Here is a 20532-nt window from a genome sequence, read left to right on the forward strand (position 1 = left end):
CAACTAAGAAATGGCTGTGCGGAGATTTGCGTTTTTGTTCGAAATTGAAGTATTTCTGCCAGCTATATCCTGCTCCTGAAAGATCTGCCCTACCCTTATGTATGTGTCCATGGGTGCAAACTGTTCTCCAGCAACTCCGGCCAAACACAGACATCTCCGAGTATCAGCCTCCATAATTAGTGCCCACTAGTTGACAATGCTAGCCAATCAAAATGATCTCACAGAATCGCTACAGTGCAGAAGGAGACCATTCAGCCCATCAAGTCTGCTATGTGTCTCTGAACCAACATCTTACCCAGGCCCACACCACCCCGCCCTATCCCTGTTTACCATGGCTAATCCGCCTAACCTACACATCTTGGGACACTAAGGAGCAATTTAGTATGGCCAATCAACCTAACCGGCACATCTTTGGATTGTGGGAGGAAACCCACGCAGACACGGGGAGAACGTGCAGACTCCACACAGACAGTGACCCAATTCGGGAATCGAATCGGGGTCCCTGGCGCTGTGAGGCAGCAGTGCTAACCACTGTGCCACCATGCTGCTAGTCCTCACCAAACCTCCCAGATTATTGAAATTGTGAAGAGGTTTTGCAGACAGCTGGTTCGTGCCCTCATAAATTGATACAGCTATTGATGGAGGCTATTCTACCCATCGTCCCTGTGTTGGCTCCTGAAAAGAGCCACCAATTAGTCGCACGCCACCGATCTTTTTTAATGGCCCTGGAAATTTCCTGGGCGGGACGCTCCGATCTTGTCCGTGGCCAGCCCTGCTGCCAGTGAGAAGAGAATTTGGCGCTGAGCCAAAACTCCATTCCCTGCAGCGGCTCTGGAGAATCCCAACTGCGGGCGAGGTCGTCAAGCATTTATCCAATTTTTGTTCAAATGTTTTAGGTGAATTTGCTTCCACCAGTCTTTATGACAGTACGCTACAGATAATGCCACCTCACCGCGTGAAACACTTATCTCCTCAGCTCCCTCTCTGGCTCTTGCGCCAACTACCTTAAATCTGTCTCCTCTACTGACCAAACTTTCTGCCAGTCAAAAGAGTTTCTCCTTATCTACTTTATCAAAACCGTTCCCTCTCTAATCTCCCCTGAACTTCTCTACTCGAAGAACAATCCCAATTTCTCTCAGTTATTTCTTGCACCAAATGTTACTCATCCCAGGTAGTCAACTTCCTCTGCACCCTCTGTTAAACATTCTATTTTAAGTAGAAACATAGAAACTAGAAGCAGGAGTAGATCATTCGGCCCTTCGAGCCTGCTCCGCCAGCCATTCTGATCATGGCTGAATTCAATATCCTGATCCCCCCCCCCTTCCTCCCATATCCGTCGATCCTTTTAGCTCTTGATTCCTTTGCCTTCTATTTAGTGAAGCCATTAACCCTGTCAATCGAGCATTGGCATAACAAAGAAAATAATTATAAGACCATGAGTCTTAAGAGCAGAATTAGGCCACTCGGCCCATCGAGTCTGCTCCGCCGTTCAATCATGGCTAATTTTTTTTCTCATCCCCATTCTCCTGCCTTTTCCCCATAACCCCTGATCCCCTTATTAATCAAGAACCTTTCTATCTCTGTCTTAAAGACACTCAATGACCCGGCCTCCACAGCCCTTTGTGGCAAAGAGTTCCACAGATTCACCACTCTCTGGCTGAAGAAATTCCTCCTCATCTCTGTTTTAAAGGACTGTCCCCTTCACCATGAACACATTAAAAGCATTCATCAGTTATTACCTCACTTGTTAATTTTTAGCTGTAACGTTTTGTAGCATGTTCTGGTCCTGGGGACCTGGGACGTGGTTCTCATTGGCCTGCGGGGAATGATCCCTCGCCGTGCCTGAGGCCCTGTCACATTGGGCCTCATTTCTATGATGCACTAGCACCCCGGCATGGTTGCTGCGAAAGGCGATTGTACTGTCAACCTGTCCTGTCACCCGCGGTATCCCTCCGGTGAGCCCAGGGAAGAGTTGGCGGGAGGGTGGGGAGAAAGCAATGGGAAAGTTGGAGAGGAAGGAATCCCGGACAGGGAGTGAGGCAATCAGGAGCGGCCAAGTGGAATTGGAAAATAAACTCGACTTTGCATTTTGAATAAGAATATTTACAAAAGTTGCCATTCTGTTTGAGGGCAGCTAGCGGCTCCTTTCAGAGGCTGTTTCAGATATACACGCCTCCTTGGAGTCCTATACCAATGTAGTGTACTACCAACCTGCACCCTGTCCACCATATTGGACACTATGGGTGGGATTTTCCAACTGTTCGCCCCAAAACCAGAAAATTCCGTCTGAGGCCAATGGTGAATGGTCCGCTCCCCCATGTCCGCGACGATTCCCGTGGCAGGTGGGATGGGAAAATTCCCCCCCTTTGAGCCTTTGTCAAAATGGGAAAAGTTCCAGTGAACTTCAGTAAATGCCACCTGTATGGATGGCATGAACCGGTTAAAGCATGGTACTCAATCCCGGATTCTGAGCCCCGCATGGCACAATCCTCTTCAAGGATTATTCGGCACTTTTCCAGGGAATGCTCTGATTGCAGCAATTCATTCCCTGGCAAGGCTGCATCTGTCGGATGAATGGAAAGACTTAATTTGTCAGGATTTCTGTCCACTGATGACAACACCCTCCAAGCCCCCTGCCACCGAGAAGGACAGGGGCAGCAGGCGCTTGGGAACACCACCACCTCCAAGCTGCCCTCCAAGTCACACACTATCCTTACTTGGAATTATACAGTTGTTCCTTCACTGTCACTGGGTGAGAAACCTGGAACTCCCTCCCTAACAGCACTGTGGGTGTACCTACACCACATTGCAGCAGTTCAAGAAAGCAGCTCCTCACCACCTTCTCGAGGGCAATTAGGGATGGGCAATAAATGCTGATCGTGTCAGCAATACTCAGGTCTCTTAAATGAGTAGAAAGAAGTTTGAGTTAAGTTTATTTATTAGTGTCACAAGTAGGCTTACATTAACACTGCAATGAAGTTACTGTGAAAATTCCATAGCTGCCACACTCTGGCGCCTGTTTGGGTACACAGAGAGAATTTAACATGGTCAATGCACATAACCAAGTAAAGCAAAGTTTATTTATTAGTGTCACATGTCAGGCTTACATTAACACTGCAATGAAGTTACTGTGAAAACCCCTTAGTCGCCACAGTCCGGCACCTGTTCGGGACAGTGCACCTAAGCAGCACATCTTTCAGAATGTGGGAGGAAACCAGAACCCCCGGAGGAAACTCACGCAGACGTGGGGAGAATGTGGAGACTTTGCACAGAGAGTGACCCAAGCCGGAAATCAAACCCGGGTCTCTGGCGTTGTGAGGCAGCAGTGCTAACCGCTGTGCCACGACTATTCCAGGAACTCCTGGTTGTACTGACCCTATACCACATGGAACTGATGGGCATGGGATCCTTGGCATCATATTCTGCAGGTCCGACTGATCCCTTGAAAGTGCATCCAATACATCAGAAAACATTGCCTCAAAACCCTCTGCCTATTAGTGCACAGTGAACATGCACTGGGAGTGAAATCTGTTGGGGGAGAAGTTAGAGACTGAGGTTCGATACTTACTGGTCATCACCTTGATAGTGATGGGGTTTTTCTGTTGGATGGTGTGTGTGAAGAGAAACCGAGCGTTACAGATGTAATCAAAGCGAGCGTCGCTACGCACCATGTTGGAGAAGTAGAGGTCCCCGTTCAGGCCCTGAGACACCCGCTTATCCTGAGGAATCGACTCCATCACTAAAACAGACAAGAGATCACTCACACAGCCGATCTCACTCAGCTCCCTCAGAGACACAATCCCCGCAACCCACAACATAGAGTCAGAGAGATTTACAGTATGGAAACAGGCCCTTCGGCCCAACAAGTCCATGCCGCCCAATTTTTACCATTAAGCTAATCCCAATTGCCCGCATTTGGCCCATATTCCTCTATACCCATCTTACCCATGTAACTGTCTAAATGCTTCTTAAAAGTCAAAATTGTATCCGCCTCTACTACTACCTCTGGAAGCTCGTTCCAGACCCTCACCACCCTCTTTGTGAAAAAATTGCCCCTCTGGACCATTTTGTATCTCTCACCTCTCACCTTAAACCTATGCCCTCTAGTTTTAGACTCCCCTATCTTTGGGAAAAGATATTGACTATCTAGCTGATCTGGCCCCTCATTATTTTATAGACCTCTATAAGACCACCCCTAAGCCTCCTACACTCCAGGGAAAAAAGTCCCAGTCTATCCAGCCTCTCCTTACAACTCAAGCCTTCAAGTCTCAGTAGCATCCTATAAATCTTTTCTGCACTCTTTCTAGTTTAATAATATCCTTTCTATAATAGGGCGACCAGAACTGTCCACAGTATTCCAAGTGTGGCCTTACCAATGTCTTGCACAACTTCAACAAGACGTCCCACTTAGAATCATAGAAACCCTACAGTGCAGAAAGAGGCCATTTGGCCCATCGAGTCTGCACCGACCACAATCCCACCCAGGCCCTACCCCCATATCTCTACATATTTACCCACTAATCCCTCTAACCTACGCATCTCAGGACTCTAAGAGGCAACTTTTAGCATGGCCAATCAACCTAACCCACACATCTTTGGACTGTGGGAGGAAACCAGAGCACCCGGAGGAAACCCACGCAGACACGAGGAGAATGTGCAGACTCCACACAGACAGTGACCCAAGCCGGGAATCAAACCCAGGTCCCTGGAGCTGTGAAGCAGCAGTGCTAACCACTGTGCTACCGTGCCGCCCAACACTTCTTCTGTACAACATCTATACAACTTCTGTATTCAATGTTCAACACTCCAAGAAAACACGCCTCATTACCTCACATCTATGTTATTTTCTTTATTTTTTGCCGCCCAATTAATTCTAAATGTTTATTATTTCTGCATCATAGTGAACACCTCCATCGGAAACATAATGGTTGGAATTGTCTGGCCATTCTCCCCAGTGGGGGTGGTGTGGAAAATCCTGCCCAATTAATTGAGCTATTGCCCCAAACTCTTTTTCCCATTGGAAGTCCCATGGAATATTATCGTATGGAGTTGCCCTGATGTTTAGTAATCTAAAAATTGGCAAGTCATGTTGCAGCTTTATAGAACCTTAGTTAGGCCGCACTTAGAATATAGTGTTCAATTCTGGTCGCCACACTACCAGAAGGATGTGGAGGCTTTGGAGAGAGTACAGAAAAGATTTACCAGGAGGTTGCCCTGGTATGGAGGGCATTAGCTATGAGGAGAGGTTGGAGAAACTTGGCTTGTTCTCACTAGAATGACGGACGTTGAGGGGCGACCTGATAGAAGTTTACAAGATTCTGAGGGGTGTGGACAGAGTGGATAGTCAGAAGCTTTTTCCCAGGGTGGAAGAGTCAATTACCAGAGGGCACAGGTTTAAGGTGCGAGGGGCAAGGTTTAAAGGAGAATTTCGAGGCAAGTTTTTTACATAGAGGGTGGTGGGTGCTTGGAACTCGCTGCCGGGGGAAGTAGTGGAAGCGGATACGGTAATGACTTTTAAGGGCTGTCTTGACAAATACATGAATAGGATGGGAATAGAGGGATATGGTCCCTGGAAGGGTAGGGGGTTTTAGTTCAGAAGGGCAGCATGGTCGGTGCAGGCTTGGAGGGCCAAAGGGCCTGTTCCTGTGCTGTAATTTTCTTTGTTCTTTAAAACTAAAACATGTGTCACTATTAGATACACTCCTCATTGTTCATTGTACTGCCTTCCCTCTGCTCTTATCCACCGGTATGGTCTATTCCTTGTGCCCGAATAATGCAACGTTTCCCAGTGTATTATCTCAAGCCCCTCACCATACAACAGACTCTGACACTCTCACTATAGTACTGCTTATGAATACATATGAACATGATGGGCAACTCAAGATCCCTTAGCTCATCTGGCCATCCCCCACACGATTGTGATTCTTTGTGTATCCCAACAGGCATACACTCTCCACCAGACTCAACATATCCTGGAAGAGATGAAAATGACAGATAGAAACCCGGTCCACTTTGGGAGGAAAGAATCGGGGAATTCCTCGCTGACCCACCTGGAAAATTGGAACTCGTCTGGGATCTGGGCTGAGAACTCACCTTGACCCTGAATTTCCTGCCTTCTGTCAGGGGTGACATCTACCTCAATCAGGGATAGGCTCGTTATCCATGCCTCAAGGCAAATCACACCCCTTGCAACATTCTTTCATATCCCCTGAATCTGTAGACTTGACTCTTCCCAATTTTCCTCACTCATCCCCTTTCCGTTCCTTGAATGCCGACTGACGTCGAGATAGTCATTGCGGAGTGAATGAGGGAAAGAAGCAGACAGATGGAGGGAGGAGGAGGGAAAGGAAGAGAAATAAAGAGATGAAAGAGGAAGGGAAAGGGAGAAAACAAAAGGAGAGAGAAGAGAGCGTAAACTGAAGAATTAGGGAAAAGGAGAAACAAAGAGAAAGAAAGAAGTGGTAAATAAGCAATGGGCGAAAGAGCAGAGAAGGGGCAGCATGGTCGATCAACCTAACCTATACATCTTGGGGCACTAAGGGTCAACTGAGCATGGCCAATCCACCTAACCCACACATCGTTGGACTGTGGGAGAAATCAGTGCACCCGGAGGAAACCCATACAGACATGGGGAGAACATGCAGACTCCACACAGACAGTGACCCAAACCGGGAATTGAACCCGGGTCCCTGGCTAACCGCTGTGTCGCCGTGCCATCTCTGAAATTTTTCAGAGACATATAAAGTATACAACAAGTAAAAAGTTAAAGTTTGTTTATCAGTCACAAGTCGGCTCACATGAAGTTAATGTGAAAACCCCCTTGTCGCCACACTCCGGTACCTGTTCGGGTACACCGAGGGAAAACTTAGCACGGCCAATGCACCCTAACCAGCACTCCTTTCGTACTGTGGCAGTCAAAGATGTAAGGATAGCAAAAAGGAAGATGGGCAAAAATGAACTTTGTCACTGGAGTCAAACATACTCAGAGAGGATTGGCAGCATTGCTGCTAATGGAGTTGAAGGTTAGGGTCTGGTGTGGAACGAGGTTGGGACACCTTCACACGGCTGGCCAAGATCAAGCTCACCTCTAAAATGACAAAAGAGGAAATGAGAAGGAGACAGAGAGCTGAAGAAAGCTGCCCTGACCCACCACATCCTGAATACTCAACCAAGTAAACCTACACTGACCATCCTGCTGATAAAGAACAAAGAAAATTACAGCACAGGAACAGGCCCTTTGGCCCTCCAAGCCTGTACCAAACATGCTGCCTGACTGAACTAAAAACCCCTACCCTTCCGGGAACCATACCCCTCTATTCCCATCCTATTCATGTATTTGTCCAGCACCCCTTAAAAGTCATTATCGTATCTGCTTCCACTACCTCCCCCGGCAGCGAGTTCCAGGCACCCACCACCCTCTGTGTAAAAAACCTGCCTCATACACCTCCTTTAAATCTTGCCCCTCGCACCTTAAACCAATGCCCCCTACTCTTCCACCCTGGGAAAAAGCTTCTGACTATCCACTCTGTCCCTGCCCCTCAGAATCTTGTAGACTTCTATCAGGTCTCCCCGCAATCTCCGTCGTTCCAGTGAGAACAAACCAAGTTTCTCCAACCTCTCCTCGTAGCTAATGCCCTCCATGCCGGGCAACATCCTGGTAAATCTTTTCTGTACCCGGGGTTTTGGCACAAACAATGAGTTAACAGGATATTAAAGCCCAAGGATCGACATGGGCAAACTTACAGCTGTCCATCCAGAAGATGACGGGCGGGGGGAGTCCGGCAGGGGGTTGGCACGGAAGAATCAGCGGTGCTCCTTCCTGAACCACAAAGGGCTCCAGGACCTCCTTCCTCCACAGGGGGGCCTCTGTAGGCCAGGGGACAGAGAGAGAGAGAGAGAGAGAGAGAGAAAGATAACGTATCACAGGGAACTCAGACACATCCCCGCGAGGGGCAAATAGCAAGTCATTTAAACAAGCTGGGGCTCCGCTATTGGGATTTAATCGTCTCTATGCAGATGTCCGTGGGCATGACAGAAAGTAAGAGAAAACACAGAAAGGGAAAAGTTCAAACAGGAAACATTTGGGAAATCTATAGCCCGAGGCAGGAGGGATATCAATATAGACGGCGAAAGTTGGATATACTTCACGACAGTCAGCGTTTAGGGGAAGGAGAAATTGGTCGGGGCGAATGGGGACAACAGAGATTTCACCCATTGGCCCACTACGCCTCTTTTCAGGAAGGCCTACCCCATTGAGGCATTTAACTGGACAGCAGTAGGTCTTCCCCAGAATCAAGGATCGGGGGGGGGGGGGGGCGACAGTCCTACCCACCGAGAGATGTAGCTAATCAGAGGCTGGAGGATCAATTGAGGAACAGTTGAGGACTCTGGGCCTGTACTCGTTGGAGTTTAGAAGGATGAGGGGGGATCTTATTGAAACCTACAGGATACTGCGAGGCCTCGATAGAGTGGACGTGGAGAGGATGTTTCCACTAGTTGGAAAAACTAGAACCAGAGGGCACAACCTTTAAAACAGAGATGAGGAGGAACTTTTTCAGCCAGAGAGTGGTGAATCTGTGGAACTCTTTGCCGCAGAAGGCTGTGGAGGGCGGGTCATTGTGTCTTTAAGACAGAGATAGATAGGTTCTTGATTGATAAAGGGATCAGGGGTTATGGGGAAAAGGCAGGAGAATGGGGATGAGAATCATTTCAGCCATGATTGAATGGCGGAGCAGACGCAATGGGCCGAGTGGCCTAGTTCTGCTCCTATGTCTTATGGTTCCTATTACCTGGCAGTGCCACCAGGGAGGCAGTAGCTGCTGCTGGTACCGCACCCACCTGAGGCCTAGGATCGTCACTAAATTCCAGGCCACAAGTGAAGATGGGAGGTGGGGAGCTGAGGGGTGGGGGGGGGGGGGGGGGGGGGGGGAGGGGTTGTGTCGTTGGTTTGGAATAGGGTGGGGAGGAAGGTGGGGGGAGGAGAGGGGATTCGATTGGCTGCAAGGGTGAGGGGTTTGCTCTCATTGCCCCCCCCCCCCACCCCCCACTTTCCAACACCCGGTCCCTCGGTTAGTTACGGAGCCCCTTTGAAAGAGGGAGCCCCTCTCGCATCACGAGGCACCCACCTTTATCTGAGTGAGGTGAGGCCCCTTCCGCGGCCCTTCCTTCCTGCCACAGAGTCAATTAGGGTGGAGGCGGGATGGTGGAGGGCCCCCCATATGGCTGATTAATCGCCCCCAACCCCGCCACTCCGCGCCCCCCCCCCCTCCCCCAACTGCAGGTTTCCCCGGCGATGGATTGTGAGAACAACGGGAAATTCCATTGGCAACAGCGGGGCAGGAAAATCCTGCCGCTGGCCAATGGTGGGCCACCTCAAAACAGAAGATCCCACCCACTAATTCTTTCATTGGATGAGGGCATCGACGGGCAAGACCAGCATTTATTGCCCATCCCTAATTGCCCCTTGAACTGAGTGGCTTGCTCGGGGAGTTGCAAAGGGCAGTTAAGAGTCAACCATATTGAGGTGGATCTGGGGTTAGATGTAGGCCAGACCTGGGACAGATTTCCTTCCCTGAAGGATATTAGTGAACCAACTGAATTTTTAACAACAAGCCAGTCATTTCATGGGAACCATTCCTTCTGCCATGGTGGGATTTGAACCCCTGTCCTCAGAGCATTAGCCTGGGCCAGTGAATCACCGCTCCAATGGCATTACCACTATTCCCCCAATCTCCCCTTACCGTTACCAATGCTCCTTTAGTTTTTCAACTGAATTCAAATAACCAAACTGCCAAGGTGGGATATGAAATAATCTGATTAGTGATCCTGGCCCCTGGATTATGAATCCTGTCACATAACCAAGAGAGTATCCTTCACCGACGTATCCTACACAAAAGACAGTTCAAACTGAAATCCAAATAAGATTCAGCCCCATCTTACTGGAGACTCGAAGGACTATCTTGTGGGAGAGTGCTGTCCCGTGGTCATTTCTGGATGAGCACTGATATTCGCCCTCATAATCCTCCGCGCGGCCACTGTAGCGAAAGTCCATTGTCAGGGTCCCCGACCGCGATCTCATCGATACTCTGGAATCTTTGGCAACATTGAAGAACTTTCCATTGCGAGTCCACGAGAATCTGCGGAGAGATAGCCAGCCTGTCGGTTCAACCAATCACTTTCCAGTAACTAACAAAGGCACGGAATCATAGAATCCTTACAGTGCAGAAGGAGGCCATTCAGCCCATCGAGCCTGCACTGACAACAATCGCACCCAGGGCCTAACCCTGTAACCTGATGTATTTACCCTACTAAGGGGTAATTTAGCATGGCAAACCCACCTAACCCGCGCATCTTTGGAGTACGATGTGGAGACGTTGGACTGGGGTGGGCACAGTAAGAAGTCTCACAACACCAGGTTAAAGTCCAACAGGTTTATTTGGTAGCACGAGCTTTCGGAGCGCCGCTCCTTCATCAGGTGAGATGAGCACCTGATGAAGGGGCGGTGCTCCGAAAGCCTGTGCTACCAAATAAACCTGTTGGACTTTACCCTGGTGTTGTGAGACTACTTACTTTGTCTTTGGAGTGTGGGAGTAAACCGGAGCACCCGGAGGAAACCCACGCTGACACAGGGAGAACGTGCAAGCTCCACACAGTCACCCGAGGCTGGAATTGAACCTGGGTCCTTGGTGCTGTGAGGCAGCAGTGCTAACCACCGTGCCGCCCCTGTGTCCCGTCTGGGACAAACGCTATTTCCTCAAGTCGATTTAGGAAAAATGCTCATCTATATCGGGATTCCTAATTTCACCACATTGTTAATCTCTTTGGGATTTCAGTCTGAGCAGTAAAACAGGGAAGCTTTCGATTGGCCCCACTCCAGATCATTGGAGACCACCTAGAAATAATGGCAGACCGTACTGGATGGGTAAAGTGGGTGTGGGCAAAAACCTGGCTAATGGAGGGCAATGTGGAAAATTGTCCAATTTAGAGGCAGAATAAAAAAGAAGCATCTAATCGAAATAGTGAGAGATTGCGGAGCTCTGAAGTGTAGAGGGATCTGGGTGTCCTAGTGCATGATCACAAAAGGCTAGTATGCAGGTACAGTAAGTAATTAGGAAAGTCAATAGAATGTCCTTGTTTATTGCAAGGGGAATTGAATACAAAGGTAGGAGGTTGTACAGGTCACTGGTCAGGCCACATCTGGAGTACTGTGTACAGTATTGGTCTCCTTATTTAAGGAAGGATGTAAATACATTAGAAGCAGTTCAGAGAAGGGTTACCACATTAATACCTGGAATGGGTGGGTTGTCTGATGAGGAAAGGTTGGACAGGCTGTGCTTGTATCCACTCGAGTTTAGAAGGGTAAGAGGCAAGTTGATTGAAACTAAAGATTATAGAATCCTGACAGTCTTGAGGGGTTTTTCTCAGGATCGACATGGAGAGGATAGAGGTTTACAGCATGGAAACAGGCCCTTCGGCCCAACTTTCCATGCCGCCCCCTTTTTTTAAAACCACTAAGCTAGTCCCAATTGCCCGCAAATGTTTCCTCTTGTGAGAGAATCCAGAACGAGTGGGGTCAGGGTTTTAAAATGAAGAGTCGCCCATTTAAAAAAAACGGAGGTGCAGCTGGTTCTTTTCGCTAAGAGTATTAATCATAGAATCCCTACAGTGTAAAAAGAGGCCATTCGGCCCATTGAGTCTGCACCGGCCACAATCCCATCCCGGCCCTATCCCCATAACCCCATGCATTTTTACCCTCGCTAGTCCCCCCGACACTAAGGGGCAATTTAGCATGGCCAATGTACCTAACCCGCACATCTTTGGACTGTGGGAGGAAACCGGAGCACCCGGAGGAAACCCACGCAGGCATGGGGAGAATGTGCAAGCTCCGCATAGACAGTGTCCCGAGCTGGGAATCGAACCCGGGTCCCTGGCGCTGTGAGGCAGCTAACCACTGTGCCACCCAGATTAAATCTTTGGAATTCACTTCCTGAAAAGGTGGTGGAAGCAGCATCTATGTTTATGGCAGAGGTAGATAGATTCCTGGTAAGCAAGGGGGTGATAGGTTATTATGGGTAGTCGGGATGTATATTTGAGGTCACTGTCAGATCAGCCATGATCTTATCAAATGGTGGAGTAGGTTCGAGGGGCCGAATGGCCTACTCCTGCTCCTTGTTTGAATGTTCGTAAGAATCATCCTTTTCTGCTTAGATCTCCAGATTGGGTCATGCAACCACAACCTTCTGATTCAGAGGTGAGGGTGCTGCCCGTTGAGCTAAAGCAGGCATTAGGAATAAAAGATTTGTACAAAAACATTAAAGGGCCAAAAGGCAAACTGAGCAGATTAAACAACCACCACTTTTGTATTCATTCGTGGGACACGGGCATCGCTGGCTGGGCCAGCATTTATTGCCCATCCCCAGGGGGCAGTTGAGAGTCAGCCACATTGCTGTGGCTCTGGAGTCACATGTAGGCCAGACCGGGTAAGGACGGCAGATTTCCTTCCCTAAAGGACATTAGTGAATCAGATTTCCGACAATCATTTCATGGTCATCAGTGGATTCTTAATTCCAAATTTTTTTAAATATTGAATTCAAATTCCACCATCTGCCGTGGCGGGATTCGGACCCGGGTCCCCAGAATATTAGCTGACTTTCTGGATTAATAGTCTAGCGATAATACCACTGGGCCATCGCCTCACCATACTCCCTTCTGGTTTCACAGATATCCAGTCTGCAGAATTAAAATCAGCAGAAGTAAAAAAATAAACATTGCCAACTCAGCCATTTTGCCTGACATTTGGATTCATGAGTCAAACTGACAGTGCGGAGATTAAAAAGTTCAGATCGAAGTTTCATAGTCTGGAAGTTAAATTGTGCAGAAGTTAGAGTGTTCAAATTAAAAACTTATGCTTTCTTTCCTCTTTGTACAGTCGTGGAAAATGTTTATCAGCTTCAAAAGGAGTCAGTCTCTGCTATTTCTTCACAAGCCCCTATAATATGTTCCTTTTTCGGCCTTCACCAGAGGGTGAACAAGACCAGATTTTTTCCATAACAAATACCAAAGGCAAGATATGGGGATATGCTATGCAAATGAAGGATTAACAGAAGTCAATTTTTTTTATTGAATGAGAAAGGGCGAAAGGTTGGGATTTAATCGGCAAATATGTTTGTCAATGAAAGATGTGAATAATCCTGATTTGCTGTAATTGACTATAACTGCTGAGCTGTTTCTCTGTAACCTCAGAACCGCTCCGACCATCCCGTGTTGGCCGTAGAGAGTTCTCCTTGTGCACAAGTAATTAAAGACCTTGCATGGTGTCCAGCGCTGTTTGTGTTAATCATAGAAGAAATCATAGAAACCCTACAGTACAGAAAGAGGCCATTCGGCCCAATCCCACCCAGGCCCTACTCTCATATCCCTACATATTGACCCACTGATCCCTCTAACCTACGCATCTCAGGACACTAAGGGCAATTTTTAGCATGGCCAATCAACCTAACCCGCACATCTTTGGACTGTGGGAGGAAACCGGAGCACCCGGAGGAAACCCACGCAGACACGAGGAGAATGTGCAAACTCCACACAGACAGTGATCCAAGCCGGGAATCGAACCCAGGTCCCTGGAGCTGTGAAGCAACAGTGCTAACCACTGTGCTACCGTGCCGCCCCCTCAGTTAAGAGTCAACTGAGTGTGCCTTTGGATTCTTGTTACCCAAGAGAACGCTAACAAAGCCAGCATTAATTTCTTCACAGGGTTACAGTAGCCAGGATTCAATCGCAAAAACAATTAGACTCCAAGCTCTATGAAAAGGCAGCAGGATTGTATCTAGAGAAAGACATCCATCGCTTGCCCAGCTTGGGAATACACACCGAACAGGACCTTAGATGGAAAGACACACCAGCTAAAATAAACCAAGCCACGGCACAATAATCTTCATGACGTTCTGGACAAGGTTAGAGAGACAGAGCCACACCAAACAGGATTCCAGTGCGACAGGAAAGAGGTTATGTGAAGCCACTAGAGGAGCTGTAACTATTCTCCTTAGAGGAGAGGAGGTTAAGGAGAGATATTTCATAGAGGTGTTAAAAAACGATCAAATCATTCTAATAAATAAGGAGAAACTGTTTCCCAGGAGGATCCCAGGATGACACAGATTTTAATCGGCAAAGGTGCGAGGTTGTGGAGATGCGGTGATGTTTAATGCAGCAACGTTTACTGATCTGGAATGCACTGCCTGAAACCAAAGGTGATCCAAAGATGGGGCAGCACAGTGGCACAGTGGTTAGCACCGTTGCCTCACAGCGCCAGGGACCCAGGTTCGATTCCAGCCTCAGGTGACTGTCCGTGTGGAGTTTGCACGTTCTCCCCGTGTCTGGGTGGGTTTCCTCCGGGTGCTCCGGTTTCCTCCCACGCTCCAAAGATGTGTAGGTTAGGTGGATTGGCCATGGTAAATGTGTGGGGTTACGGGGACAGGGCGGGGGAGAGGGCCGGGGTAAGATACTCTGTCAGAGAGTCGGTGCAGACTTGATGGGCCGAATGGTCACCTTCTGCACTGTAGGAATTCTATGATTCTACGAATATATTCAGGCGGAGTCAATTTTTTCTTGAAATCTCCTCCTCAAGCGCCGGTACCTAGGTTTGAGGTTTCCACCATAATAACAGAATACGGAATCTGTGCAGAAGGAGGCCATTGAGCCCATCGAGTCTGTACTGACAATAATCCCATGCAGGCCGCATCCCATAATCCCATTATTTGCCCTGCTAATCCCCCTGACACTAAGGGGCAATTTAGCACGGCCAATCCAGCTAACCCACACGTCTTTGGCCACGCAGCGTGGGAGGTCCCAAGGAAATTCCCCTCCATCGACCAACATGATTCAATGTCATTGACCGGAGATGATTCCTGATGTGGGCTTGAATTCTCCGGTCGTTCACGCCGAGGGGGAGGGGGGCGTGGTTCTCCGATCCCGCCGGCAGCATTTCCCTCCGGCATGGGGTGACGTCAATGGGAATCTTATTGACAGCGGCCGGACCAGAGAATCCCACCGCTAGCAAACAACGCGCCACCTCCTGCCAGCGGGAAACATGGGGCTGGGGGGCTGGAGAATCTCACCATTGGATCTTGAGCAAACTGCACTGTAGTACCTGGAACTAAACACCAGAGGTCGCTAATATCACATTGCTCACAAGTGGCCACTAGTGGGAGATACCAGGCATTGCAGGGCAGAGGGCATTTCCCCCAATTCTACACCATTGCCAACCCCCCCCTCCCCCTCCCCCCACCCCACCCCCGACCCCACCACTCGTCATGCTGAGGTCCTGGGTGATAATGCAACCTCGCATATCACTGTAAAGAAAGAATTACGTACGCAGGAGTTGGGTTCCCCTTCCCTTCGCAGTAGATAACTACGTTATCCCGTGGGTCTACGATGTAATCTTTTGGAGACTGCTTGGTGATGGTGGGAGGCTGGGCCACTGCAAAGAAAAATAAATTAAAACAAGAAGTAATGATGATTATTAGCATATTCCGAACAGCAGCACAGACAGACAGAATAGCAGCGCCACCATCTTTCTCGTCCCTTAGCACCCAGCTGTTTCGTCAACATACTACGCTAAGTTGAAATTAAGACTCATCACACTCTGTCCCATGGAGGTCTTGTGGTGCAGTGGGTAGTGTCCCTGTCACTGAGGGAGAAGCTCTGGGTTCAAGTCCGGCATCTCCACTTCAAGTCCTAAACCAGGATTTTCACAACAACTTCACTGCAGTGTTAATGTAAGCCTGCACGTGACAATAATAAACAAACTTTAAAAAGGACTGTTTTTTTAAGTTTATTTATTAGTGTCACAAGTAGACTTACATTAACACTGCAATGAAGTTATTGCGAAAATCCCCTAGTCGCCACACTCTGGCGCATGTTCGGGTACACTGAGGGAGAATTTAGCACGGCCAATGCACCTAACCTGCATGCCTTCCGGACCGTGGGAGGAAACCGGAGGAAACCTACGCAGACACGGGGAGAATGTGCAGACTCCACACAGACAGTGACTCAAGCCAGGAATCGAACCTGAGTCCCTGGTGCTGTGAGGCAGCAGTGCTAACCACTGTGCCACAGTGCTGACTATTTGATGGCCAAGGAAGGTGCATTCGTAACGTGGCCAAAGCGTTTGAGTATCACCTTGCAAAATCCTTCCAAATACACCAATGGCTGATGGTAAGAGCGGGAGCGACTCTGGGTCAGCCATGCTTGATGTGGCGTGGCGCCCCCTTCAAGCTATAAGCCCCTGGTGACAGACGAGTGACCTATCCTGGGAATTACTAGCTATGGAAACAGATGAAAGTCTGCTTGTGCATTACTCGGTGAGGGAAGAGAAATAACAAGAACACTGTGTCCCGTTCTAACCTTGTTTCACACCAAACTCTGCCATTCCTCATTTTCTTCATTCATTGCCGGGTTTTAAGAATTGGCCATTGTGTTGGTGAGCACAGTTAGCTTGAGTATGGTGCAGGAGAATACCATTGAATCATAGACTCCCTACAGTACAGAAGGAGGCCAGTTGGCCCATCAAATCTGCACCGACCACAATCCCACCCAGGCCCTATTCCTGTAACACTACACATTTACCCTGCTAATCCCCCTGACGCTAGGGTCAATTTAGCATGGCCAATCAACCTAACCCGCACATCTTTGGACTGTGGGAGGAAACCGGAGCACCCGGAGGAAACCCACGCAGACACGGGGAGAACGTGCAAATTCCACACAGACAGTGACCCGAGGCCGGAATTCAACCCTGGCGCTGTGAGGCAGCAGTGCTAACCACTGTGCCACGTGGGTTCAATCCCTGTACCTGCTGTGCTAGTTCATGGAGGCCTGCCTCCTTGCCTTACACCTCACTTAATGTGGAGTAATGTTCCTCAAGCTATATGGCCACTTGTTTCTTTCTCACAGGGAGAGATGTTAATGATCCCTCATAGACTTGGTATTTACCAGTGTTCCTGCTTATGGTCACTGGCCCCTGGTGGCAAGTCTATGCCTGTAAATTCTTGTCCAAAGTCAACAGGCCTTTGACTGGTCCATCCAGATGTACGTATGAGGTGTTGGCTCTGAGCAGGGTTATGTTGGCCTTCAATGTTCGCACCTTAGAAATGGTCACTTGAGCGAGGTGCCAGAGGGTGACCGGAGCCACTGAAGCACTATCCCAGCAAGGGTAGGCACCTTCAGGAGTATAGGAGAGAATAACAGAGGGATGGACATGTTGAGGTGCGGGGGAGGGTGAAGAAAATGAGGGAGGGGAGATCTTGGCGGTTGAGGTCTGGCAAGTGATGAGGAGGAGAGCAAAAAAAGCGAGGAGGGTGAATTAAAATGAGACTTCTCCACCTCCTCAACCTGAGTTTTAAACAGATAGGAATAATGAGACCAACTCCAACCACCGTGTGTGCAGCAGTGCAGAGAGATAGATCCCGAGTCTGAGCTTTACAAGCAACTTTTCAGATCAAGCACTCCATTAGATATGACATGCATTCCAAGCAGACATAACAGCACAGGCCTTGATATCAGAGAGAGGAGGCAAGCTGAAGAGAAAGGAGATCGAAGTTATTGTGCAGATGAACTGTGTGTGAGAATGGGGACCCAGCTGTAAGCAGGCAGATGGATGGAATAACAGAGTGAGAGGAGACCCAGGTGACAGACAGACACAGTCAGATGTCAACCAGGCCTCTACAGATCACACTAAGCCTGGCAGAGAGGTGCTAATGGAGCACAAGAAAATGCATACAAGATGGATCAAACAGCCTGGGTCAGATTAAACACTGAGGGGGAGGAGTAGTGTCACAGGGGAGAAGTGTTAAATCCTTACCCAGCACAAAGACCGACCACAAGAGGCACAGTTACGACAGTTCCCCTGACTACAATCTCAGGCAGTAAGCAACTGACCCAATTTTATCTTCACAGCAATAAAACTAACTTTTAAAAATGTAATATTGTGTGGAGATGGGGCAGCAGTGAAGGTAACAGAAACTAGAAGACCCTCCATATGGCTAACAAAACAGTAGGAAGGTCAAAGTCCCCAAATTACTAGAGGGTGTCATCCTATAAATTACTCTGTGACCCCCAGTGTTGACGCCACCAAAATGTACCAAGTCAGGATGTAGGTATGGCTGTTCTCAGTGATCTTCAAGCTAAGTTTAAAGTTTATTTATCAGTGTCACAAGTCAGCTTACATTAAACACTGCAATGAAATGACTGTGAAAGTCCCCTAGTCACCACACTCCGGCGCCTGTTCGGGTACACTGAGGGAGAATTTAGCATGGCCAATGCACCCAACCAGCACGTCTTTCAGACTGTGGGAGGAAACCGGAGCACCCGGAGGAAACCCACGCAGACACGGGGAGAATGTGCAGAGTCCACACAGACAGTGACCCCAAGTCGGGAATCGAACCCAAGTTCCTGGTGCTGTGAGGCAGCAGTGCTAACCACTGTGCTACTCCGCCGCCCTAGGAATAGGCCCAACTCCAAAAGGGGTTGGTGCTGGGTCAATTGTTAATTTTAAATCTGAGATTGATAGGTTTATTAACCAAGGGTATCAAAGGGATATGAGGCAATGGTGAACATGCAGAGATAGGTCAGGTTCAGTGGGCTAAATGGCCTGCTTCCCCCAGATGGAAAATCCCATGTTTGAAGTTTAAGTTAAGTTTATTTATTCGTGTCGCAAGTAGGCTTTCATTAACACTGCAATGAAGTTACTGCGAAAATCCCCTAGTTTCCACACTCCGGCGCCTGTTCGGGTACACCGAGAGAGAATTTAGCACGGCCAATGCACCCTAACCAGCACGTAATTTGGACTGTGGGAGGAAACCGGAGCACCCGGAGGAAACCCACGCAGACACGGGGAGAATGGACAGACTCCACACAGACAGTGACCCAAGCCGGGAATCGAACCCGGGTCCCTGGCGCTGTGAGGCAGCAGTGCTCACCACTGTGCCATCTGTCAGACAAGGGCAATTGGTCGTACACTCCCTCTGAGTCAGTAGGTTGTCAGTTCAAGCCCTACTCCAGATGCTTGAGTGCAAAAGTCTAGATTTATAGTTCAGTGCAGTGCTGAGGGAGTGATGCACTGTCAGCGGTGCTGCCTTTTGGGTGAGATGTTAAACTGATGCCTTATGGCCTCCTTCTGCATTGATTCCATTCGGTCCATCAGGTCTGCACCGATCTCCGACAGAGCATCTTAACCCATCCCTATCCCCGTAACCCCATGTACCTACCCCACTCACCCCCTAACCTACACATTTTGGGGCACTAAAGGGCAATTTAGCATGGCCAATCCACCTAACCTGCACATCTTTGGAGTGTGGGAGGAAACCAGAGCATCCCTAAGAAACCCACACAGACACGGGGGAGAATGTGCAAACTCCACACAGGTGGTCTGTCTTTTCGGGTGAGTATAAGAAATCCCATAGCCACAATCTGTAATGAGGGAAAAGGAGTTCTCCCTGGAAGGTGTAACTGGTGTAATCAGCAAGTTTGCGGATGACACGAAGATGGCTGGACTTGCGGATAGCGAAGTGCATTGTCGGGCAATACAGCAGGATATAGACAGGCTGGAAAATTGGGCGGAGAGGTGGCAGATGGAGTTTAATCCGGATAAATGCGAAGTGATGCATTTTGGAAGAAATAATGTAGGGAGGAGTTATACAATAAATGGCAGAGTCATCAGGAGTATAGAAACACAGAGGGACCTAGGTGTGCAAGTCCACAAATCCTTGAAGGTGGCAACACAGGTGGAGAAGGTGATGAAGAAGGCATATGGTATGCTTGCCTTTATAGGACGGGGTATAGAGTATAAAAGCTGGAGTCTGATGATGCAGCTGTATAGAACGCTGGTTAGGCCACGTTTGGAGTACTGCGTCCAGTTCTGGTCGCCGCACTACCAGAAGGACGTGGAGGTGTTAGAGAGAATGCAGAGAAGGTTTACCAGGATGTTGCCTGGTATGGAGGGTCTTAGCTATGAGGAGAGATTGGGTAAACTGGGGTTGTTCTCCCTGGAAAGACGGAGAATGAGGGGAGATCTAATAGAGGTATACAAGATTATGAAGGGTATAGATAGGGTGAACAGTGGGAAGCTTTTTCCCAGGTCGGAGGTGACGATCACGAGGGGTCACGGGCTCAAGGTGAGAGGGGCGAAGTATAACTCAGATATCAGAGGGATGTTTTTTACACAGAAGGTGGTGGGGGCCTGGAATGCGCTGCCAAGTAGGGGGGTGGAGGCAGGCACGCTGACATCATTTAAGACTTACCTGGATAGTCACATGAGCAGCCTGGGAATGGAGGGATACAAACGATTGGTCTAGTTGGACCAAGGAGCGGCACAGGCTTGGAGGGCCGAAGGGCCTGTTTCCTGTGCTGCACTGTTCTTTGTACTGACCAATATATATCTCTCAGTGATATCATTAAAACAGATTAGATGCTCAGGGTTATTTGTGGGATCTTGCTGTGCACAAATTGGCTGCTGGGTTTCCGATATGACACCAGTGACTA

General features: G+C 48.7%; 1 protein-coding gene across 1 annotated transcript in view; it reads right to left on the reverse strand.

The window, feature by feature from the left end:
- Positions 1 to 20532, reverse strand: part of nfasca (neurofascin homolog (chicken) a) — a 279787-nt gene that overhangs the window by 127018 nt on the left and 132237 nt on the right. Inside the window, exons 6-9 of the mRNA XM_078242069.1 lie at positions 15370 to 15475; positions 9940 to 10136; positions 7744 to 7866; positions 3569 to 3739 (exon numbers count right to left, since the gene is read on the reverse strand). Of these exons, the coding sequence (XP_078098195.1) occupies positions 3569 to 3739; positions 7744 to 7866; positions 9940 to 10136; positions 15370 to 15475 (597 nt within the window). The remainder of the gene's footprint in view (positions 1 to 3568; positions 3740 to 7743; positions 7867 to 9939; positions 10137 to 15369; positions 15476 to 20532) is intronic.

This window comes from Mustelus asterias, chromosome 25, assembly GCF_964213995.1.
Source record: "Mustelus asterias chromosome 25, sMusAst1.hap1.1, whole genome shotgun sequence".
Taxonomy (NCBI): Eukaryota; Metazoa; Chordata; class Chondrichthyes; order Carcharhiniformes; family Triakidae; genus Mustelus; species Mustelus asterias.